This window comes from Aulonocara sp. 'chitande type north' Nkhata Bay, linkage group LG3 (genome assembly GCF_057382095.1).
Source record: "Aulonocara sp. 'chitande type north' Nkhata Bay isolate Kocher_YH1m ecotype deep benthic linkage group LG3, A_spYH_male_GT1.1, whole genome shotgun sequence".
Taxonomy (NCBI): domain Eukaryota; kingdom Metazoa; phylum Chordata; class Actinopteri; order Cichliformes; family Cichlidae; genus Aulonocara; species Aulonocara sp. 'chitande type north' Nkhata Bay.
The window spans coordinates 13,962,469-13,988,052 of NC_141346.1; the positions used below are offsets into that span (position 1 = coordinate 13,962,469).

General features: G+C 41.5%; 1 protein-coding gene across 1 annotated transcript; it reads right to left on the reverse strand.

Moving 5' to 3' along the window:
• Positions 1-1,553: 1,553 nt before the first annotated feature.
• On the reverse strand, positions 1,554-24,370 carry LOC147334068 (uncharacterized). Its single transcript, XM_086286600.1, has 3 exons — positions 24,133-24,370; positions 7,933-8,035; positions 1,554-6,671 (listed from the first exon to the last, which is right to left on the reverse strand). Exons 2-3 carry the CDS (start codon positions 7,948-7,950, stop codon positions 5,685-5,687), a joined length of 1,005 nt encoding a protein of 334 aa, XP_086142726.1. The 5' UTR covers positions 7,951-8,035; positions 24,133-24,370; the 3' UTR covers positions 1,554-5,684.
• Positions 24,371-25,584: the final 1,214 nt, after the last annotated feature.

Consider the following 25,584-nt stretch of genomic DNA (forward strand, 5'->3'; position numbering starts at 1 on the left):
TTGTTCCTCCCCGTTTTCTTAAAAAGGTATTTCCTATCATCGGACCACACATTCTGAACATTATTAATACTAATCTTTTGTCTGGTCAAGTAATTTAAGCATGCAGTCATACATCATTTACTTAAGAAACCGGGCTTAGACAGTTCAGTCATATCAAATTTGTTGAAGCCCCATGTCCCCACTCGTTCCCTTCGGTCAGCTGAGCAGTTGCTGCTTTCGGTGCCAAAGTCACGGCTGAAACTTAGAGGAGATCGAGCGTTCTCTGTTGCAGCACCGATGCTTTGGAACAACCTTCCTCTCCATGTTAGACAGGCTACATCAGTGCCAGTTTTTAAAAAAACTGGCACTGATGTAAAAACCTATTTTTATTCTCTGGCTTTTAACTCTGTGGGTAACTGATATATATATATATATATATTTTATTGCTATGTTTATCGCTATGTCTGTTTTTTATTACTATGTGCATATTAGTATTGTACAACACTTTGGCCCACCATGTGTGTTTTTTAAAGTGCTACATAAATAAATAATGATGATGATGATGATGATGATGATGATGATGACGACAAGAGTCCAAATCTCTGTATCACAATGATTTCAATAAAGCCTTATTATTTTATGGGGGAAATATCACAAATTACCGTAGTTCATTAATAGGGAACAGAAAAGGAGGATCACATCAGCAATGGGAGACAGAAGTCTTGACACGTGTTTATAACTTAAAACACAAAAAAACCCAGTTACACCTGGTAAGATTTATGGTATAAAGCAGACTTTCACAGTCTGCATCTTTACAGGGGGTTTTCTGCTTTTGTTCACTCCTGGTGTGATTAACAAACAACAACCACAAACACAGAGCCCGCTAACTATTAGCCGTTTTCTCCCCTAAACAGTCAGTTGACTGAGAGAAATGCAATCCATTATTCTGAACGCTGAAGGAGATGTGCTCCATAGTCAAACTTATATTTCCTTCTTGTTATATTTATTATCATCACAGTACCGTATAAAACCGTGCGCTCACTTCTTAATTACCTGGAAGCACCTTAAAGACAACCAGCCCCTCTCAACAGCTGGGACAAATCATCTGGCAAACAGATAAGCATAGGAGACCAAACACTGAGGAACAAATCCTCATTACATCCTATGATAACAGCATTTTCACCATTTCAGCCAATTCCTTTCGCACAATTTGTCTCTTCTGCTCTGGCAACTTGTAGGGCCATGAACGCACTTTCACACCAGGCTGGGTTTCAAATTGGTGCTGCATGAGAGTCATGCAGACACGCAGGGGGGACAACACATCTGCAAATGGCTCTTGCAATGCATGACCTTTTTGTCCTTGAAGATCATTTCAGAGTTTTTAATGAGCTGCAGGAACCGTGTTCACTGTGAGTGGAGAACAGCCAAGTCTCCTCCTCTGATAAAGCTCCACATGTACCACTGAAAACAGTTAAATTAGTTTGAATCTGAAATCATGGCTCAAACTACTTGTTGTGAGATCATTTCTTTATTTTTCACACCAAACTGTTTAATAAGACAAACTATACACCGAGTTCATCAAATATAAGTAACACTTTAATATTATCAGGATTTCATTATAAAAACTTCAAATCAACAGGAAAACAGCTGCAGAACATGTGGATCAAAATGAATTCATTAAAAACAACACGTGGACTTCAAAAACACAGTAAATATACTAAAGTGAAAGGAGGAGTCAAAAATAGAGCTTTAATAGAATTTGAATTAACTAAGAGTAGTCACCTGTGATCTTTAAAATGGTCCTGATGTGTGCTGCTGTTTTTAACTTTTAACAGTTCTTTGCTGCCACTGTGAATAAGGTGTTTTTTTCACTAATTAAACAAAGGTTACACAGCCTCACTGCTCCATCTTCTGGTACAAACTGGTATTACATGGAAATACAGCCCCAAACCAATTTAGCTTTTGTGGACATGAAGTCACAGCAGGTGTTGTTTCAAAGATGGTGGACAGATTTAGTTCATTTTAGAAGTTTTAATTGCAACTGCTGTGTAATTATTTGCAGTTTTTGGAGAAAAGGATTTAAGAGAAGATTTTACCACAGCAAAAGTTTAAATATGAATGAAGGATTGAAATTTAACTTAGGTGAAACATAAAATGAATACATACAAAAAGAAGTTAATTGGGAAAAAATAAGAATGTTCAAATAAAAGAAATTGACATACATATCCATATCTGCAATTTTGATACAGTATCAGTTTGGTAAACAAGACATACCTATAACTTTAATAATACAGTAAGTACAACTACAAAACACTACTGTGTCCTAAGGGAACAAAGACTAAACTGTAATAGGGATAAAATTTTAGAGAATTAAAATCCCTCAAAGGAAAAACCATAAACTCGATATACATATCTATACATGCAGGTAGGGCTGGGCTATATCATACCATTCACGGTAATACTGGTGTAATGTTGGGCAACAATAAGAAAATGAAATATCGTAATAGAATATGGGTAAAACGCGCATGCGCAGTGTCTTTGTTTACATACACACATGGCGGCGACGCAGAATGAGAAGAGTGAAAGCGGATCGTTGAATGAAACGGATGAACTAGAATTGGTTTGTAAAAATGCTGCAACTTCAGTGGTGTGGAACTGGTTTAGCTTTCGTCCCTCAGATACACAACAAAATACTATTTTTGGTAGAGCATGCTAGCGGGCCATCATTATTACAGTGTTTTTTGGAAAATACGGCACACTTAAAATCAATCCTTTGATTTTTCTGAAAATCGACAGTGCCCCTTATAATCCTGTGTGCCTTATGTATGAATTCTGGTTGTGTTTACTGACCTCGAAACGATTTTATGTACACGGCGCTCGAAAATCTGTCAAATGTTTCAGTACGACTCTGCTAAGCTACGAAGCCGCACCGCTTGATGGATTGTCGGAGCATTACGGCTATCGTAGGCAGGAGCCTCGCGGAGTGATACGTACTGTGCTTCAACATACCGTATTTTCACAACCATAAGGCGCACTTAAAAGTCTTAGATTTTCTTCAAAAAGTACGGCGCGCCCTATAGCGTAGTGCGCCCTGTGTGTTGTAATGAGGACGTAGTAGAGAACACCATGAGAACGCTAAAGGGTGAAGTGCGTGCGTTGACTTCATCGCACATACCTGTATAAAAGAACAGGTATGTGCGTTATGCAGGACATCGTTGTTTTAACAACCCTGAAAATGGCAAAGAGACACGCTTATGAAGCACAGTTTAAACTGAAGGCCATCAGCTATGCGGAGGAACATGGAAATCGAGCAGCGGCGAGAGAATTTAAGATTAACGAATCGATGGTTCGCAAATGGAGGAAGCTAGAAAACAAGCTCCGGCAGGTCAAGAAAACGCAGCTGAGTTTCCGCGGACATAAGGCAAGGTGGCCCGAGTTGGAGGAAAGACTCGAGCGGTGGATCATCGAGCAAAGAACGAGCGGGAGAAGCGTTTCGACGGTCATCATTCGGCTAAAAGCAGTTTCACTAGCTGAAGAGATGAACATTGAACATTTCCAAGGAGGTCCGTCTTGGTGCTTTCGTTTTATGAAACGGTGCCATTTTTCCATCCGGACCAGGACTACGGTAGCGCAGCAACTTCCAGCGCATTATAAGGAAAAGCTGGCCATCTTCTGCTCCTACTGCAGCAAACACATCGGCGACAAAAACATCCAGCCCAGCCACATCACAAACATGGACGAGGTCCCGCTCACTTTTGACATCCCAGTGAGTCACACTGTGGAGAAGAAGGGGACCAGCACGGCAGCGATACACACAACGGGGTATGAAAAGTCTTCTTTCACTGTTGTGCTTGGCTGCCATGCTAATGGACAGAAACTGCCGCCTATGGTGATTTTTAAGCGAAAGACTTTGCCTAAAGAGAAGTTTCCAGCAGGAATCATCATTAAGGCAAATGAAAAGGGCTGGATGGATGAGGAAATGATGAAAGAGTGGCTGAGGGAGGTGTATGTAAGGAGACCAGGTGGTTTTTTCCATGCATCACCATCGCTCTTAATCTGTGACTCTATGCGTGCCCATCTCACAGCCGATGTGAAAAAACTAATGAAACAAATGAACTGTGAGCTTGCTGTCATTCTGGGAGGCCTGACAAAGGAACTCCAACCGCTGGACATCGGTGTGAACCGCCCGTTCAAAGTAAGGCTGCAAGCGGCCTGGGAGCGATGGATGACCGATGGAGACCACAGTTTCACCAAGAGTGGAAGGCAGCACCGGGCGAGTTACGCCACAATTTGCCAATGGATTGTAGATGCTTGGGCTAACATGTCTGCTGGCACTGTTGTTCGAGCTTTTGCAAAAGCCGGCATCATTTCCGAGGAGCCGCACGGCACGGAAAGTGACTCTGACAGTGACGAAAGTGAACTTGGCATGTTTGATGGAGATTTAGCGCAGCTGTTCAATTCAGACACAGAGGATGAGGACTTCGATGGGTTTGATTGATGATAAAAATGTGAGTACCAAACTTTGTTTTGCTCCTGCTTAATTTTTAAATACGCACATTTGTATGCTTGTGTGTTGTTGATGATGGCGATTACCGGTAATAGAAATGTGAGTAAAGTACCGAACTCAGGATTGCTCCCGCTTTATTTTTAAATACGCATACGGTACTTGTATGCGCCCTATAATCCAGTGCGCCTTATGTGTGTGTTAAATACAGTAATGGCACACATAACTGAGACTGCGCCTTTTAGTACAGTGCGTCTTATGGTCGTGAAAATACGGTAATATTACCGTATTGTGTGTGTGAATAACCTCTTTTTAAGTTTTGTGGATATTATACATGGTTATGCTGAGGATATGTCAGCCAGTTTCCACTTGAAATGCCTTTTGGTTAAACTGTCAGCAAGGAATTTGTGTTTGCACTGTTAATTTTTATATAATTTTAATGCAGATAAAAAAAAACAGCTGCTTGTTTAAGTGAAAATACATTGATGGGGTTTTTACAATACCACTATTCATTCACTCTCACATTCATACACTGGTGGAGGCAGCTACGGTTGTAGCCACAGCTGCCCTGGGGCAGACTGACAGAAGCGAGGCTGCCATATCGCGCCATCGGCCCCTCTGGCCAACACCAGTAGGCAAGTAGGGTAAAGTGTCTTGCCCAAGGACACAACGACCAGGACAGAGAGCCCAGGGATCGAACCGGCGACCTTCCGGTTACAGATGCGATTCCCAACCCCCTGAGCCACGGTCGTCCCACTAATCACAGATGTGCTTCATCACCACACTGTGGAAGAATTTGTGTATTTTAATGTACTTGGTGTGTGGAAGCCTCTCCCACATTCTTTGTAATTGTTCATTTTGTCTCCAGTGTGTCTACATTGATGTGGTTTTAGGTCCCATAATTGATTGGACGGTTTTCCACAAAGCTTACAAAGAAACTCTTTCCCACCATCACAGTGACGACAGGGTTGAGAACTGGATCCATCTGTGTTGCTCTGCTTCTAATCAATATATTATAACACTGAGCTTACCGGGCGAAAATGACTCTTCATGTTTCCAAACAGTTCATTCAGTATAACAGTTCATTCTGTATAACTCCATAAGTTTACTGATCAGACTTGTTCCAAACAATCAGGTTAAAATAACAAGATAAAAAAAAAAAAATCCATACCTCACAGTAACTGCACTTGTAGAGTTACTTTCAGGAGTGGATCTGTTGGTGTTTGTTCAGCTGATGTGGAGCTTTAAACGTCTTCTCACACAGGTCACATTTATAAGGTCTCTCCTCAGTGTGGGTAAACATGTGTTGTTGTAACTGTGCATCTGTTGCAAACAGTTTCCCACACTGATCACAGAAGTAAACATCATTTCCAGTGTGAATCCGTAGGTGAATATTTCGGTACCGTTTGTCGCTGAAACTTTTGCCACAAAAGTCACAGCTGTACGCCTTAATTCCAGAGTGGGTAACTAGATGCCTCTGTAAGTTTCTATTTCGAGCAAAAGACTTTCCACACAACTTACAGCTGTAAGGTTTAACTCCACTGTGGATGAGTTGGTGTATTTTTAAGTCTCCAGCCTTGGTAAAAGACTTTCCACACAAGTCACAGCTGTAAGGTTTAAATCCACTATGGATTAAGTGGTGTGTTTTTAAGCTTCCAGCCTGGGTAAAATAATTTCCACACAAGTCGCAGCTGTAAGGTTTAACTCCACTGTGGAGGAGTTGGTGTCTTTTTAAGCTTCCAGCCTGGGTAAAAGACTTTCTACACAAGTCACAGCTGTAAGGTTTAACTCCACTGTGGATGAGTTGATGTTTTTTTAAGTCTCCAGCCTGGGTAAAATACTTTCCACACAAATCACAGCTGTAAGGTTTAACTCCACTGTGGATGAGTTGGTGATTTTTTAAGTGTCCAGCCTGAGTAAAAGACTTTCCACACAAGTCACAGCTGTAAGGTTTAAATCCACTGTGGATGAATTGGTGTGCTTTTAAGCTTCCAGCCTGGGTAAAAGACTTTCCACACAAGTCGCAGCTGTAAGGTTTAACTCCACTGTGGATGAGTTGATGTTTTTTAAAGTTTCCAGCCCGGGTAAAAGACTTTCCACACTCATCACAGCTGTAGGTTTTCTCTCCCTTTCTTCTGTGAGGTTTGTCGGCCTCCCGAGAGCGCTGACTTCTTGCTGCATGTTGGTCCTGCAGTGACAGAGATACAAACAGAGGCAGTGAGTGAAATGCAGTCGTGGAACAAACTGAAACTCCCTCCGTTGGTGGATTCAAACATGTCAACAAACACATTGATTGTGTGTTACCACCACCTTCTGGTCATAGTATCACATTACAATGATGTGCTTCAATGAGAGTTGAAAATGACATTATTGAAGAAATATTGATCAGTGGAGAAAATCTTTCAATTCATAAATAATTGTGAGTTGAACTGATGATATTTTTTTATTTGTGTGCTGATAAAATATGACCTTTGTATGTTCTTTTAACTTCTGCGGTTTTTGGTTGAGAATGTAGATTCAGTACAGAGATTGAAAATACGACGTAAAATGGGAATCCGACGAGTAAAGAGATCGGTTTTTATCAGATTACATCATGGAAGAGAAATTGTTTAAGCCATGTTTCCGAAGAAACAAAGAGCTGACGGATGGCCTTGATTGCAGACCAAATATAACGTTTCAGAACACTCCAGCTCACATGTTAGTCTGCTCCAAGCATTTCCACAAAGGTAAGTCTTCTGTTGTAGTTATTACGTAATTTATAATAACATAATTGTTGATGTAGGTTACAAATAAGTCTTATATTGATTTGAATTGAATTTGTTGCGCTCTGCTGCTTTGTTCACTGTGGCTTTGCGGGCTAAAGTTTGTTGTGTTTTGTTGGAAAACCAGCCTACAAAGTGCAGGAATGTACAAATCACCAAAGTAAACTGGACTTGGGCTTGTTGCAGGGATCTGAAGTTACTAAACATTTTGTGAGTGTGTGCACTCACACTTAGGACTATATAATAATAAATATGTGCGTGATGAAAGTTGGGCAGCACAGTAACATCCTTATTCCACTCTGTATGCTTGTATGGGTCTAACCCTTTCATTCAGATATTTTCCTTGTACTTTTTTTATGCCTTTTCGTCAACTCTGTCTTTGTACAGACCTGCCGTGTTCACCATCGTTTTGTACATAACTGTTTTTGAGGCTAATAAAATGCAAGTTGGGATTAAAAGCACAAAATTTATGATTACAGGTGCTGGAAATGCTAGTGCTTGATGCGGTGTATTGATTTTATTGCCACTCGTACCCACAATGAAATGCGCAAAAGTCACATGGTCTGTCAATCTCTATATATGGATGAGCCCAGGATGGAAATATAAAGCTGGTGTTAAAGGGTTTTTAAAAACCAACCAGCTGTGCACACAGTTTCGATAACAATGTAACTGTGATATTTTTCTCACCTTTTGTGTTGAAGTCATTGTTTCCTCTGTAGTGGCTGAGCTGAGTCCAAATGGCTGAAATTGTTCCTCTGCTGCTCCACCAGACTCTTCTGCTGTTACTCAGCTGGGGCACAAAAAAGTATATATATTTATTTTATTCCTGATAAAAAAGAAGCAGAGCAAATAAACATTACTACACTCCTTAGTGACAACAATACCTATGAAACTTCAAGGTGAAAGCCCAGAAGCAGCTATAAAAAGAAAGTCATTGTAGGCAATTGATGACTTTTTCTTGATGACTTCTTGTAGGCCCTACAAGCACCTGAAAGGATAAAAGCCACTGACTGTCCTGTATGTCACCGCCTTTACCCAGGGGATGCTACACCCTGTATATACGGACTTCCATAGTTCCACAAAGGAGTCCCGCTCAGACTCATTGGTAGCAGTATAAACTCAGCCACCTACAACATTTCCAAGCACCTCATAAAACATTTCAAAAATCTCTTTGCTAATGTGGAATTCAAAAATGACTTTACAAATGCAGAATTTATTCTACAATTCATTATCTAAGCACAGAATTCTGTTTTTGAAGTGTGTGGCTATTGTATTCCTCCATATAGGGGGAGCAAAAATCAGATAGGAAGTGGCACACATCATGAGGGGGTACCTGTTAACAACAAACAGTGTGGTTGGCTAAGTTAACTCGCAAACAGGAGTTAGCTGTGCCTGACTACGATAGAGACTTCTTTCTTTTTTAATGTTAATGAAACAACAAGCTAGCAGTAGAAACTTAATTCGAAATAAGAAGTTCTGCTATCAGCAATAAAGATATAGAGACTGACTGGACTGATAATGGGGACAAATGTTTGACTGACTTTACACTGATATGCAAGATTGCAACTTCTCCACCCACACAAGGAAAAGGGTGGATGTATGCATGTTTTTCAGGAGCAGGAAGATGACAGCAACATCCTAGGGTCGCATGAGCTTGTGGGCCATGCAGACTTAATCTTGTAGTTGTTCATTTCTGTCTGTATTTACCAGCGGTATGTTATTCACGGGGCGATCGTGGCTCAAGAGTTGGGAGTTCGTCTTGTAATCGGAAGGTTGCCGGTTCGAGCCCTGGCTTGGACAGTCTCGGTCGTTGTGTCCTTGGGCAAGACACTTCACCCGTTGCCTACTGGTGGTGGTCAGAGGGCCCGGTGGCGCCAGTGTCCGGCAGCCATTGTGGCTACAATGTAGCTTGCCATCACCAGTGTGTGAATGGGTGGATGACTGGATATGTAAAGCGCTTTGGGGTCCTTAGGGACTAGTAAAGCACTATATAAATACAGGCCATTTACCATTCATGATGTGGTGGCAGATTTCTTTTCTTATGTATTAATCAATTTTCACATTAGTAATAGTGCTATTATTTCCTCACTTTAGTGTTCACCAGTTGTAATCATGCATGTAGAATGCTATCACAAGTGGACCCCTTGTTATTGCACCTTCACGGTGGACCCATTGTAGACTGGAAGATCTCCAGACATCCTGCTTTAAGGGAGGTTACGGGTGGTCATAACCTTTCTAAGAGATGGAGAAGGTCAAGGATGAGCTGGACTGAAAAACCCATCTCCACAGAGACTGTGTCAGCTCCCAAAAAGACAAAAAACAAACTAAAAACCAGCAATAAACAACTTAAACATAAACAATTACAAAGAAAGAACAATACAGTATCCACATCTGAACCAAAGAGTAAAACAGTGAAAAGTGGATTATTAAATATTAGGTCTCTCTCCTCCAAGTCTCTGTTAGTACATGACTTAATAATTGATCAACAAATTGATTTACTCTGCCTTACAGAAACCTGGTTGCAGCAGGATGATTATGTTAGTTTAAATGAATCAACACCCCCGAGTCATTCTAACTACCAGAAATCTCAAAGCACAGGCCGAGGGGGCGGTGTGGCAGCAATTTTTCACACCAGCCTATTAATTAATGAAAGACCAAGACAGACTTTTAATTCATTTGAAAGCCTGATGCTTAACATTGTCCACCCCAGCTGTGAAACTCAGAAACCGGTCTTACTTGTTATCTATCATCTATCGTCCACCTGGGCCCTACACAGAGTTTCTGTCTGATTTTTCAGACTTTTTATCTGATTTAATCCTCATCTCAGATAAAATAGTTATTGTGGGTGATTTTAACATCCATGTAGATGCTAAAAAGGACAGCCTCAACATTTAATCTGTTATTAGACTCAATTGGCTTCACTCAAAATGTAAAAGAACCCACCCACCACTTTAATCACACTCTAGATCTTGTTTTAACATATGGCATAGAAACTGAACATTTAACAGTGTTTCCTGAAAACCCTCTCCTGTCTGATCATGTCATTCTGTAATATACTTACATATCTACATTATTGCTAATATATATTGTATATTGTATATTGTGATATATATTGTAATATATCTATATCACTAAAGCACTTCTGGATGGATGCAAACTGCATTTCGTTGCCCTGTACCTGTGCATGTGCAATGACAATAAAGTTGAATTCTATTCTATTCTATTCTATTCTATTCTATTCTATCATTTCCTGGTAACATTTACATTTACAATAATTGATTACACAGCGGTGGAGAGTAGACTTTATCACAGTAGATGTATTTCTGAAAGCGCTGTAACAAAGTTTAAGAATATAATCCACCCACTGTTATCATCTTCAATGCCCTGTACCAACACAGAGCAGAGCAGCTATCTGAACGCTACTCCAACAGAGATCGATTATCTTGTTAATAATTTCACCTACTCACTACGTACGACTCTAGATACTGTAGCTCCTGTGAAAACTAAGGTCTCAAATCAGAAGTACCTGACTCCGTGGTATAATTCTCAAACACGTACCCTAAAGCAGATGACTTGTAATCTGGAGAGGAAATGGCGTGTCACAAATTTAGAGGATCATCATTTAGCAAGGAGAAATAGTTTGCTGCTTTATAAGAAAGCCCTCCGCTTTTGAGCCAACCATCCCTTTAACGTTAACTAGTAATGACTTCATGAACTTCTTCACAAATAAAATTTTTATCATTAGAGAAAAAATTACCAGTAATCATCGCACAGATGTAATATTATCTACAGCTACTCTTAGTACCATTGATGTTAAGTTAGACTCTTTTTCTCTAATTGATCTTTCTGAGTTAACTTCAATAATTACTTCCTCCAAACCTTCAATGTGTCTTTTAGACCCCATTCCTACAAAACTGCTCAAAGAAGTCCTGCCATTAATTAATTCTTCGATCTTAAATATGATCAACCTATCTCTAGTAATCGGCTATGTACCACAGGCTTTCAAGGTGTCTGTAGTTAAACCTTTACTCAAAAAGCCATCTCTAGACCCAGCAGTCTTAGCTAATTATAGGCCAATCTCCAACCTTCCTTTCATATCAAAAATCCTTGAAAGAGTAGTTGTCAAACAGCTAACAGACTCACTATCTATTAACAGACCTCTCTGCATTGAATCATATCTGTTATTAACCTCTGTCTCTCTTCCACAGCATGTCTTTTATCCTGTCTTCCTTCTCTCACCCGAACCAGTCGCAGCAGATGGCCGCCCCTCCCTGAACCTGGTTCTGCTGGAGGTTTCTTCCTGTTAAAAGGGAGTTTTTCCTTCCCAACGTCGCCAAAGTGCTTGCTCATAGGGGGTCATATGATTGTTGGTTTTTTCTCTGTATCTATGAAGCGCCTTGAGGCGACTTTAGTTGTGATTTGGCGCTATATAAATAAAATTGAATTGAATTGAAGGTATAGGTATGCATGATGTGCTGTGGAATATTCGAGAGTATCTGTGATGGTGTATATAAGCTGTAAGGGTGGTGGCCATTATTTAGAGATGATCCCTGTGTTTGGCTGGAATGTGTCACATTGTAATATGCTTATTAAACGTACTTCAATCAAGCTCACAAGGTGTGGTGCAGGTTGTTCTTAAAATTTCCATAACAATTTGGCATTGGCACGCAGCTAACTGACTTAGCGTGACTACGCTAAGTCACATGGTCTGTCAATCTCTATAGATCAGAAGAAAAGGAAACGATTTGTAAGTGTGTGTTTTGTTAGGATGACTTTGTTAACCCCCGTTTAAAGTATAAAAATGATACCACAGCAAGAAAGCAAACATTTCATGTCATCTTAAATCTCACAAGAATGAGATTAAGTTGCTGTACCCTTGGGAATATTTAGATGTGACACAATTAAAATTACCACTACAAACAATATTAGGAGATAAAAAAATATATATTTGGAACAGAAAAACAATCTAAACGAGTGGACTAAAACTCCTTTAAAGATATGGTATGATGAATGCGAAAGCTTCAAATCAGTAGGCAACATGAAACAACTCAGATGGGTCACATATGATAGGGAATTTATCCCTGCACAAATAGATGGACGTTATACAAATTGGTTAACAAGGGGGATTGGACCATTTTGGTCAATGTCAGGAAAAGAAGGATTACATAGTTTTGCTATGTCACATTTGTCTCTTAGCAAAAATATGTAATTTGCATAGTTTCGCTAAGAGACACCTATGGTTTGGAAAACTAAGTTTTTTTTTCCAATATCTCCAGGTCAGCTCCTATTTTAACAGTAACATAAAAACTACAGAAGAACATAGTAGAGGCCTAGTCCCTCTTATAATAGAGGCTTATAAAGGTAAAGCTAAAGGTAAAGGTGATGATGAGATGATGATGAGATAGCCATTATTTGTCAGTTGCAGGTCTTTTGCCCACAACCGAGATGACAGACCTTGCCAACCGTACATACAATACAAACATCACATTGGGGAGACAGGTCAGGCCAGGTAGCTAGAGGTAAGATTTGTCATGAATCGCTGTGTGGCAGGCAAGCAGGAGTGGTGGACCCAAAAGCGCAGCTTTATTGCTGGGAAAAACCTCGTACAAACTAAACTCACCAAAAGAAAACCAAAAGTCAGAACAGAGGAACCAAGGACTGAAACACTGGAAAGAAACACTAAACTGGAGCAGAAGACCAAACACTAGGAACATAGAAGCAGAACACACAGCTAGTTGAGGGTACGACGCGACACTAACACAGAGAAACACAGGGCTTAAATACACAGATGGCAGTAATCAAGGGATGAGAGACAGGAGGGGAACACACCTGGGAGAAATCACAGCTGACGAGGCAGGGGAAACGTAAATTGAGCACACTCACATATGACACAGACCTTCACAATAAAACAGGAAACTCAGACACATGGAACCAGACAAGACACTGAACTAAACAGACAGATTCACAAACAGATGGGGAGACACCATAGACAGACAGAGACACAGACTCAAAGGCAGACCAAATATAACACATAGAACTCAAAAAATAATAATCATCATCATAAACTAGAAAATGATAACCAAAAGCGCTGGGTCACTGACCCAGGGCCATGACAAGATTAAAAATAAATTGATAGCTAAACTTATAAAATATTTAAATATGTAAGAAAAATTGAAAAGAAATCAGATGAAAACTACTAGTTCGGGTTATTGGAATTGGAATTCACATGGAGGGAATTCACATGGAAAAATTTTATTAGTTTTTTTTTTTATAACCCCCAAAATAAAATACAAACAAAAAGGTCAACCGAGAGATGGATCCTGCTGGAGAAACTGTGGGGAAACTATGGCAGATCACCTTCATATATATTGGAAATGTGGATTTATAATTTGGAAAAACTATAAAACTTTCAATGAAAATAAAGTCTAAAAAAAGCCAGATAAACAGCGTGGAGGACAGGCCAAGCACCCCACTCTATGGCTGTATCCCAATTCAGGGTTGTAGCCTGAAGGCCACCAATGGGCCCTTCACTTTCCCGGATTTGAAGGATGGGTCAGGTGTATCATTCGCAGCCCAGTATATCCCAGAATTCATAGAGCAGCAGTGGCTTTGGCTAATTTTTTCACAAAAAAAACCAAACAAGCAGATGGCTGAAGCGTGGTTGCCGAAAAGTAAACTTTTAAAACTAAGTATTGAATGTTATACCACTTATTTATGTGCAAATGTTAAATAACAAAGAAGATTAAAACATTACTGTTGGCCACACGCTGGCAAAGGTATGTGACATTAGTGATGTTTGTACTTTGTGCGTTAACTTGGTTTTAAAGCTTTGACTTTAAAATATACGCCGTTCAATAGTCGACCTTAATATTAGAGTGAATGTGATGATTTTATGGATAATTAAAGTCAGATATATATCCACAAACACATTAAGCTGAAAGTCAGTGAATGCTGCTCGGTTTGCAGTCCTGAATATCACGGCACAAGCAGGATTCACTGCACTGTTAATGTTAGCTATGTTATATTGCTGCCTCTGTTCGGTGGTGTCGAGCCAAACAAACTTCAACGTATGTTTGAACGAGCTGACGGTTCACTTGTTAAGCTGAAAGAAAGATGCTTTCAGCTTAACAGTGGTCACGCATGTGTCCACTGTACCATCTGGGAGCTCTTCTTGTTTAGCACTCTGTGGTGGAAAATTTCTTTTCTCATGTAATAATCACATATTTAACCATATCACATTAGTTATAGTAATATCGCTTTCTCAGAGCACTCCTGTAACTAGTTCACATACATGTGGAATGTTAACACAGTGAGGCCATTGTAATGGGAGAAGTTAAACAGATAGTGAGACTCCTTTGTAGGGATGGGTATCGTTTAGGTTTTATCCGATACCGGTGCCAAATCGGTACTTTTGAAACGGTGCCGGTGCTCAAATGGTGCTCAAACCGGTGCTTAAAGAATGGAGAACACAAAATTGGTCCAAAAACCTCTCATCTTCAGCTGGTTTTTGTAAAAAGATAACAATGTTAGCCTTTTCTGCAGCTATGGGGCATATATGGTATCACTCTTGGCTAGAAGGAGTGCTTAACCAATGAAAAAACACACTTTGTCCAAAAACCAATCATGTTTAGCAGTTTCCCTCTTTTTCTTTGGTCATTTTAGCCTTTTTGGCCAGGGTGAAGGGGGTATCTGCCATCAAACAAGAAGACAGCCGCATGTAGCTATGATGATGTTTGCTAGTTCACCTTACCTGCATTAATGTAATAACGTGATTAGCCTACTCAACGTAAATTACACTCGAACAACATTAAGCTACTCACGCAGAGAAGAACAGCTGCTGCTGCATCATCATCCTCATCATTTCTGCTACACTGGCAGGGCTAGGGGCCAGGACTCTCCTCTTCATGTTTTTGGGGATGTTGCTAACTCCGGGTCCGATAACAGGCACCACACCCGCAGTAGATGCGCTCGGTGTGAGGTCTCGCAGCAAGCTATCAAATACAGCGCATTTCTTGGCTTTTAAAAAAAAAACGCTATGCGTCGCCAGGTGTTTCATCGGATTCTTGGTGTTACCTCCTTTGACAGTATCACAGTATCAGCTTAAAGCACTTGTTGCAGGCTGCTGAGTTTTGCATATTTTGCTTCGAAGTACAGCCAGACTTTTGACCGCTTCGCCTTGGACATTTTTAATCTGTAGCTCTGCTCTAAAAGAACGTACGTACCTGGACCCGCCTACTATCCTCGGAAACGTAAAATGATTGGCTAGAAGTGTATCACAGCTCAGGAAAAAAAAGCACTGAAATAAAGCACCGAAATGTGCTTTATTTCACCGGTACCCATCCCTACTCCTTTGGCTTATCAGGGATGTAAATCCTTAGGTGATGGCCACTCAGAAAACAAGGTCATAATTCTCTCTGTGAGGGAGGAAGTATAGCCCCCTGTGAGAGAAGCCAACATGTGTGTTTGTGGAATGTTCTTTGTCTGTGTGTCTTTATATAAGATGTAAGGTTACTTGTAACGCGTTACTGTAATCCGATTACTTTTTTCAAGTAACGAGTAAAGTAAGGGAATACTATTGCAAAAACGGTAATTAGATTTTTTTTTTAAAAAATTTTGCCTGTCCCGTTTGGCTCTTTTGCCATCAGAATTGTTGTCTAAAGGCAAAGAAAGATGCCCAACGGATTTACTTTACCAAATTGACCATCCCAGCCTTGCCGTACTGGTCCATTTGATTCACTTTTTATTGTTTATTTTATTTTCACTTACTGAATACGGGACAGACTTAACTGGGGGAAAGAAGGGGAGAAAGAAAGAGGGAAAGAGAAACAGCTAAGAAGAGGGACGGGGGAGAAGGGCAAAAGACAAAAACCAACAGAACGGGCAGAAAAAAAATGCATATATCGATCACCTGGATCACCTGCTGAGAAAGAAAAAAGAAAACAAGCAGAAGAGAACAAGAGTAATAGAATAAACAACATCACAATGATATATGGGAATATGACAGTAAATACTAAATATTAAACATTATTGTGCAGCACATAAGATCAACAGAACACAGTGTGCTTTGAGGTAGGAGCCAAAAAGGGTGTAGTTTGTGGGTGTGATCACCCGTGTGTACACCTGTGAGCATGGACGCGCTTGTTTTTTTTTTTAAAAGGTTCCTTCATGTAATGATCTGCTAGAGGGTGTGGGGGGGCCACAGCCCCGTCCTCCAGGGTATGAAGCAGGTATGGAGGAGATCAAAACTCCAGACATCCAGAGGCCCCCAGAACACAAGAGACCAAGGAAGACCAACAGAGGGGCAGCCGCGCCACTGTCCCAGAAAGAGCTGAGGAGAGTCCCAGATGAGGGCTCACTCAGCAGCCGCGGAGCAGAAGCCAGGGGGAGTTGCAGTGACGTGCCCGTGAGCTCCGCCGGCAGCCAGCTGTGCCTGAGTGACCGAGCCCCAGGCCGAGAGGCCGGGGGCACCCCACCTCCGAAGTGGCCCGAGCGAGCCCCAGGCTCCAGGCCCCGATAAGCGGCCGCCAAGGAGTGAGCCGGTGTGTACCTGGACGCCCATCCCCGGACACAAAGAACCACCAGCGCACCGATGTCTGAGGGAGTCCGCCACTGGCAGGGGAAGTGGTGGTAGGGGGAGATAGGCCTCCAAACCTTGGAGGGCCTGAGATGTCCCCAGAGAGGTGGCGCCTGATACCCAACCTGACATATAGACACAGACATACAGGCACACACATATACAAACATCCATTCCCACCCTCATGCTCTCATATGCACTTAACGGTAATTAGATTACCGTTACTTTCCCGTAGGAACGCTGCGTTACTTTTTTACCAATGAGATGTGGCCATGCAGTCACATGACCAGTTTGAAACTGTGGTGGGCAGAGCGGCCCAAGCGTTTCAAAGTAGCGGACACACGGAAAGAAGAAACATGAAAACATGGCGGAGTCTACGCTAGAGCTGAAGAGGATGAACACCCTTGGCCTCACATACAAAGAATGTTTCACTTAAAAGCAGTACAAAAGAACAGATATGTCTTCAGTGCTGGTGTCTTCAGTGAGAGCCAAAACGAACCTTTTCTTTTTTCAGCGTGAAACAACTCAACTCGTGTAACCTGAGGAAACAGTAAGTTTTCTCTAAATATCTTTTTAGCTGTGGTTAGCTGGATGTCAGTCTTATGTTACAGCAGCGGTGTTGAGCTCGAGCTGCGAGTCATATTTTCGGCGCTACGTTGTAGTGAGATAAGTTTGTGGGTGTTTTGTGCAGCTTCGGCTGTCCTTTTTGCTGGTTAGCCTATAAGCTAACAGCTTGCCTGGTTAATGACGCTAGAGTTCCACGCACATGCAAACAGCTCGTCTCTACTGCTTTAACTGTTAAAACAGAAGGCAATACTGCGGCTGACAGGGTTTATTATGTGAAACAGCAGCTTGTTTAGTTTAAACAGTCTGCATTAAGCTGGGCAAACACTGTGCGATTTATTTTCAGTCACGTTATTCAGCTCCTGCTCAATCTGTACAATTAAATCTCAGGGGTTAGAAGTTCATAGGTCACGATGCAGGGTCTCACACTATACGGCCTGATGCTCTGATGCAACCTGAGTGCTCAAACTGTGTGTCCATAACTGAAGGTTATCATACAAAATCTGTCTCTCGCTCTCCCTCTTTGTGTCTTTCACTCACTTACACAGACACCACCACCGTCAACTTTGCTAAATTACTAATGTAAAACATTGACCAGGCAGCTGTAATTGAGCAGCAATGTCCATCCAACTCTTTTCATGGTTGTTGAAGTCGTGATAATTTTGTGAGGCCACATTGAAAGGCCTCAGATACGGAAGCGTAGAGTTACCACCCAGGCAAAAGAAAAATAGAGCTATATCACGTTATAACATGAAAAGTATATTATTATTGTTCTAACAATATACCTTTCACGTTTGAACAATATAATATCACGTTATTACAATATACATAATTATCACATTCGTACAATATAAATATTATATTGCACAAACATGAAAAGCATATTGTCAGAACAATAAACTTTTAAGGTTATAACGTGATATGGTTCTATTTTTCTTTTGCCCCGGTAGCAGCTCTACGCTTATGTACTCAGATGGGCTTGCCTCATCCTACAAGTTATGCCTCCATCTCTTGTGTCCAGATCACACGCTGCACTGCCGTGCTGCTCCACCTTTTCTCTTTCATTTCTGTGTTTGTGCGTGCGCAGTGTGAGAGGCTGCGTTGAGAGGCGACAGGATTTCAAACAGGTTTGATTATCATGCAACCATACGATTGATGATTGGGAGCTGGTCGTGAGGTGTTAACTGCTTTTAGTTACCCCATGTATACTACATGATGCACACACGATTAAGGCAAAACATGGGCCGATCCCCAAAACGGTTGCGCGACTGAAAAATTGGCTCAAAATGGGCCACAAATCGCACAGTGTATGCCCAGCTTTTGGAGGCTAGCTCCAAACAAATATCCGCAGCTTGGCAGTGTATACAGCACTATAATGACCAGACCTAATTCTTTTGAAAACCACACATCTTTCCACAGGTCTCCACTTCATCAGACATCACCTAGACAGAGAGCTGGATGAGGCCAGCACAAATGGCAGCCTAACCGACGAAGATGATGGATCCATGGGGTCAGGAAAGCCAGAAGCAGGTAGGGCTGCCACGATTTGTCGACTAGTCACGATTACGTCGACGACTGATTTAATAGTCGACGCGTCGTTTGAAGCTTTGTAAGATCGCAAAAGACGCAGGAATAAGTAGCAGGATTTAAGAGTGTAATAACGGACTGAAACAGAAGATGGCAGCACTGCATGTACAAGGATGCCAGCTGCCGTTAAACCCAGAAGAAGAAGCAGCTGTGTCCCAGAATTCATAGCGCGGCCCAGCTTAGTTTCCAACAATGGCGGTAGCTAGTTAGTTTTAATATTACTCTTATTATTCTTTCTGGGTCACAAAATAAACGTTTAACATATTTTCAGGCGAGAATGTAGCTGTGTAAACCTCAAATATCGGCTCAGTTTATCGGGACACCACATATTTTCAAAAGCGCTCCGACGTTTTCGGAGACGTCTGTTACCCACTAGCTCGATAGCGAGCCGGGGGCTAGGTCACTAGCGCCGTGAGAACACCGGACTCCCGGCAAATTGTTTTCAAACCCACCGCCGTCTTTCGCGACTCAGGTTAAATATATATGAGTCACTTAGATAAATTAAAAATGTTGTTGTTTGGCTTTTTTTTTTTTTTTTTTTAGTATTTTATTTGTTCTTGAGTAAATCGGTTTGTCTGAGATTAAAGTTATAGTTTTTACACAGCTGAATAAACGTCAAGCAGACAGCTGATTATCAGAAGTGTGAGATGCTCCAGAATATACTCCAGTGTCCTGTTATATTTTAGATAGCAAGGAGTTTATTAAACTTTACCGAAACAATCTGCAAATTTCATTAAAATTGAATAAACTATCATCTTGTCTTTATTTTTAGTTAGCACCTTAAAAGCTTAAAGCTGTAAGCTAATGATAGTTATATAAGAGCAGATGCTGCTGGTGCAATAAGCTGTAGTTTTACGTGCAGTGGATGATGATCTGATTAGTCGACTAATCGCATAAATAATCGGTGACTAGTCGACTATCAAAATAATCGTTTGTGGCAGCCCTAGAAGCAGGGGAGCTGGAGAGGTACCTTTCATGTCCATTCACTGGAGGTGTGGATCTATTGCATAGCATTCCTCACATCAAGAAGCTGTTGATCAAAATCAATGCAGCTCTTCCTGCATCTGGAGCTTGTGAAGGACTTCTTAGTCATGCAGGACTCCTGTTCACTGCTAAACAGTTACAGCTTCACAGAAAGAACCTTGAAAGCAAACTGCTGCTAAACCTTAACCATCACCTCACTGAGTGAAGAAATAGCACATTTTTGCTAAATATGCAGAAATACATGCACACCCATAACTTATGGTAAACTGAGCTGCCTTGTATGTACATATGTTGAAGATGCCTCGTTCTGTTTTCACTGAGGCTGCTGTGCCATTTGGAGCAAAAATGAATATACAGTTTACAGCATATCTTGTCACTGGAAATTGTTGCACTGTTTATATGTTTATATTATTTACTGTATTGGTGAAAAAAGCTTTATGTTGTGAAAAACTGAAATCTGGAAATTAGAGTTGTTGTGTTGTTGTCCTTTTGTCCCCACAGAGGGATAAAAGGACAAGGACACCCGAAACTCTGGCTGATTGGGACCCGCACCCAGTTTCACACCTTGGCTCCGGCGATTAGAGGATCATCAGGGGGTCCTTTTGTCCCTCTGTGGGGGGATACTCCCACTAGGTTTATATCTGGGACTCTCCACCATTTGACCTTAGAATTGAAGAAGCTTCTCGGATGAGAGGTGAAACGTCTTCAAGTAACTTAAAGAAGTCCAGACGCATTTCTTTGCAAGCTCCTTTGACTACGATGACCTGGATGACTGAGAACCTTCACAGACAACGCATTCTGTACTGTACAGCAGCGGTGTCCAACCTTTTTTGCACCACGGACCAGTTTAATATCAGAAAATATTTTCACGGATGGGCCTTTAAGGTGTTGCGGATAAATACAACAAAATAAAATGATACAGACAAAGACAAAAACTGTGGTATTTTGTAAATATAATGAACGCAAATTCAGCTGTGTAATTGGGCAACTTTATTAGCATTGTTCTCCTGAAATGCACCAACAGCATCGAGAGTAACATCCTCCTCTCTGCTTCTTGACGCTCTCTAGTCACTATAGTAATGCATAAATAGTTCTTTCAAAATAAGATACACAACTACAACATGGGAAAAGACCCAGGGAACCAGACTTAACGATTAAAAACCCTGAAAACCATACACTTCACACCCGAGCCTCAACTCTCGCGACCCGGTACCAAAGGAGCCCGGATGTTGCGGACCGCTGCTGTACAGGAGACATGGCACTAGATTGATTGACAATGGTCTACAGCAATCAGAATGCACAACACAATGTGCTGTAAAATCCAGTTAATCTAAGCGCCAGTTAATCTGGAACACCAGTGTTCCAGATCTACTGCCGTTTAGATCGACTGGCGTTGGTCGAACAGATGTGTGGCAGACTTGCGTTTCAGGAGCTGCTACAGACAAATCAGCAAAAAAAAAAAAAAAAAAAAAACCACGCCAAATGTGTCATCTGTGACACTTGTGAGGTTATCTCAAACACACTCTGTCAGTCTTGATGCTGTTGAACAACACAATGTTTAAAAATGTGGCGACTTTACCTGCTAATATCCTCATGCGCGACACAATCACGAAAACAGCAAACAATTAACACCACGCCGATGTTGTCCACAGGACAGCAGGAGTAAACGAGCGGGAGACTCTTGTCGTCGTAATCGTTCCCCTCGCACGTTTTATTTCTCCGGTTTCAGCGTTTTTGCTTCACAACTAAAGCGAGCAGTTTACTTTGTGCACTAATATGGACTCGAGTCAACCAGCGCCACCTCTGGCCAAGTGCCACAGCCTACAGCCAGATCAACCTGTGACACACATCTGCAGCACGTTTGAATTCGTTTCTTGCACAACACATTTGATTGCCTATATTTCTCTGGAAATGAATATTTCCAGCCAATATAGGCAATCCTTCAACATGGCTGGAGAGTTGGTAGTTATATACAGTCTGTATAAGTGTGGTTAATCTAATGAACATTTGTAAGGAGATGGCAGTTACTGTGAATTCACAGCAGTTACACAGTGATTAGTACTAAACAGCCAGAAGAAGAAAGAAGAAGAAGAAGAAAGAAGTGTACTTTATTGGTCCCCGTGGGGAAAATCCCTCTCTGCATTTAACCCATTCACTCAGTGAAACAGTGGGCAGCCATTGGGCGCCCGGGGAGCAGTGTGTAGGGACGGTACCTTGCTCAGGGGTACCTCAGGGTAGCTGTTCAGGGGAATCGAACCCCCGACCTTCCGATCATGGGGCCGCCACTCTACCCACTGAGCTATCCCTGCCCTACAGTGAGGGTGAGTGGATATAAGAAAGTCAGTGACTCAGGTGTGTCGCTTGGTTTGTCATCTGTTTGTGAGACTGGAGGAGACGTAGAAATCTTTTGTTTTAAATCTTAGTTAGGAAAGTTCCTGTTTTAAAACAAGCACTTTTTGTGAGAAATGCAAGAAGTACATCTACAGAAAGCACACAGTTACATTCTGTCCATCATGTCGACAAAACTGAAAATGTTGAACATTGAAAAACTGAGAACGTTGGGCAAGTTCAAAAGAAATGTGTTTGTAAGAACGAAAAACCAAATTGTTCCTAAAATAGTTATGGAAAGTCTAACTGTTGTATGTCTTTGTTCTACATGTTTATCTCATGGGAAATAAAGTTGCTATTGTTTCAGTGCAGTTTTTTGACAATTCTGAGTGGATTGACACAGTACAGGTCAAAATGACCCGCAACAAAATCAATGTCACTTTTTTGTTCTTCAACATAATACAAGGGTTAACCCTGGTACATCCAAATCTACCCACAAACATGTTGAAAGATGCAATCCCAGCAATGTGGATTGTCAACACTAAAAACAATCAGTAAGCAAAGACAACAGGGATCAATTTTCTCTGTTTATTTAGCACCCACAACATTTGTAGTTGCCTTCTGCACAAGGGAAGTCCACACACACACTGTGTGGTACCACTTTACGCAGAAGGTGCAATCTGCAAGATTGAATGAGATTGTCAGAGTCATTGTCTGACTGTTTATTACTAATCACCTGCTGTACATTCACAGTAACTGTCATCTCCTTACAAATGTTTATTAGATTAACCACACTTATACAGACTGTATATAACAACCAGCTCTAAAATGTTTGTTCGCAGAGAAAAGACGCAGACAGACTGCGCTAACAGCATGTGATGTTACAAAACTAGTGAAATATTAGTGTCATTTTCAAAGGTTTATTTGCATGACGCACAAACAGACACAATTGAAAGGTACAAATGTGCATGAAACGAATTCAAACGTGGTGCAGATGTGTGTCACAGGTTGATCTGGCTGTAGGCTGTGGCACTTGGCCAGAGGTGGCGCTGGTTGACTCGAGTCCATGTTAGTGCACAAAGTAAACTGCTCGCTTTAGTTGTGAAGCAAAAACGCTGAAACCGGAGAAATAAAACGTGCGAGGGGAACGATTACGACGACAAGAGTCTCCCGCTCGTTTACTCCTGCTGTCCTGTGAACAACATCGGCGTGGTGTTAATTGTTTGCCGTTTTCGCGATTGCGTCGCGCATGAGGATATCACCAGGTAAACTCGCCACATTTTTAAACATTTTGTTGTTCAACAGCATCAAGACTGACGGAGTGTGTTTGAATTAACGTCACACATGTCACAGATGACACATTTGGCGTTTTTTTGCTGGTTTGTCGGTAGCAGCTCCTGAAACGCAAGACTGACACACATCTGTTCAACCAACGCCAGTTGATCTAAACGCCAGTAGATCTGGAACACCGGGTCTAAAGTAGCCTGCGTTTAATATGGCTTTTGTGCTGTTAACATGTTTAATGTTATGTAGGAACACGGGCCGATTTTTTAGTTTGTTTTTTGTTAAGTCCTATTCTAAAGGCTGATTGCCCTCCCCCACGCTTGTACCTGTGGCTTTCTGTCCTGGGGGTGGGGGCTGGTTGTTCTCCTGCCCTGCACCCAATCCTTTTGTTCATATTCAAAGACTGTTTTTCTGTATGTATTCCTACCCCCTAAAAGCCATTATAATGTTGCAAGCAATCACAAACTCTACAGTCTAACTCCAGTGTATACCAAGCAATCTATTATCCTCAACAGAGCTAAACTCAACATAAACTGCACCCACATTAAAGTTAGCTCGGTGCTTACCTTTAGATGAGCCCACAAACCGAGAGAAACTTCGTGATGAAGCTGGAAGTTTTTCCAAACACAGGGAGCAGAGACCCACGTGATTCACGCTGATCTCAGCTACGATCCAGGAGACAAGGGTGTGCAGATCGATGCAGATATCGATCCAAACGTTGCTAGTGGTATATGTTCCTGTAAGTTCACTACTTTACTCCCGTTTCATGAAAAAGCAGCTCTCTCTGCTCGACTCCTCCGCCTCCTTTCTTCTTCTTCTGTGTGTTTAACGGCGGTTGGCAACCAACGTAAAGGAGCATTACCGCCTCCTACTGTTGGGTCAGACCAATGGCTGTATCCCAATTCAGGGTCTGCAGCCTTAAAGTACGCAGCCCCAACGATCCTCAAGGGCCGCGTACTTAAAGACCGCTAAGGCCGGAAGTCCGAGCCTTGTGAAATGGGACGGTCTCCGTTGCGCTGCCCAGGTTGCCTAGCAACCATGATACTAACAGCTGGAAACGTGTCATACAGCTTTGTTTGACAGAAATGAAGGAGAAAATATTTTGTTCATTTGTTTGTTTGTTTCTACATGAGCTTTGATCATTCTCTGTAGGATTAAGCTCAGCTATTGAACGGCGTGTTAGGTTTTGTATTGTTGATTGTCATTTATGCTTAGAAATATTTAACCATATATGCTTAGAGGTGTATAATCAATTGTGTAGTGATAGGACTGTAATCTTTAGCAGGCTGCAAAGGCTTGGTGTGCATTCCACTCTAGAATGCACACCCACATCCTAGGAGCATAAGAGAGGTCCTATCTTCTCTTTGTTGATATAGCAAACACACGTATATCTCTCTAAATATAAGAGCCTTTTGTTCAGATGGACCCGCTAGACTCCTGGCACCAGCTTTGGGGAGTCTTCACAGGGTCACATCTTGACCTCACACAAATCACTTACACACACACACACACACAGTATTCTTTCTTCACATGTATACCTATGTAAGATGTTATATGTTAATAATGACCCTATGCATATTCATGTGACCACAATAAAAGGAGTGCTATGGGGAACCTGGCTGAGAGTCTGACGGAGGTCAAGTGGTGGAACGACACTTGGCTCCAGGCAGGTCTCCCTCATGCATGAGTAACATGAAGATCTTTGCCTACTTCGGGTCTTGCTTGCTGTGTAATTATATTGTCCTCAACGTTCCAGCGAATAGGTTCAAGCTACAAACCTATCACGGCGTATATTTTAAAGTAAAGGCTTTAAAACCAAGTTACCGTATTTTCACGACCATAAGACGCACCGTACTAAAAGGTGCAGTCTCAGTTATGTGTGCCATTACTGTATTTAACACACACATAAGGCGCACTGGATTATAGGGTGCATACAAGTACCGTATGCGTATTTAAAAATAAAGCAGGAGCAAAACAAAGTTTGGTACTCACATTTTTATCATCAATCAAACCCATCG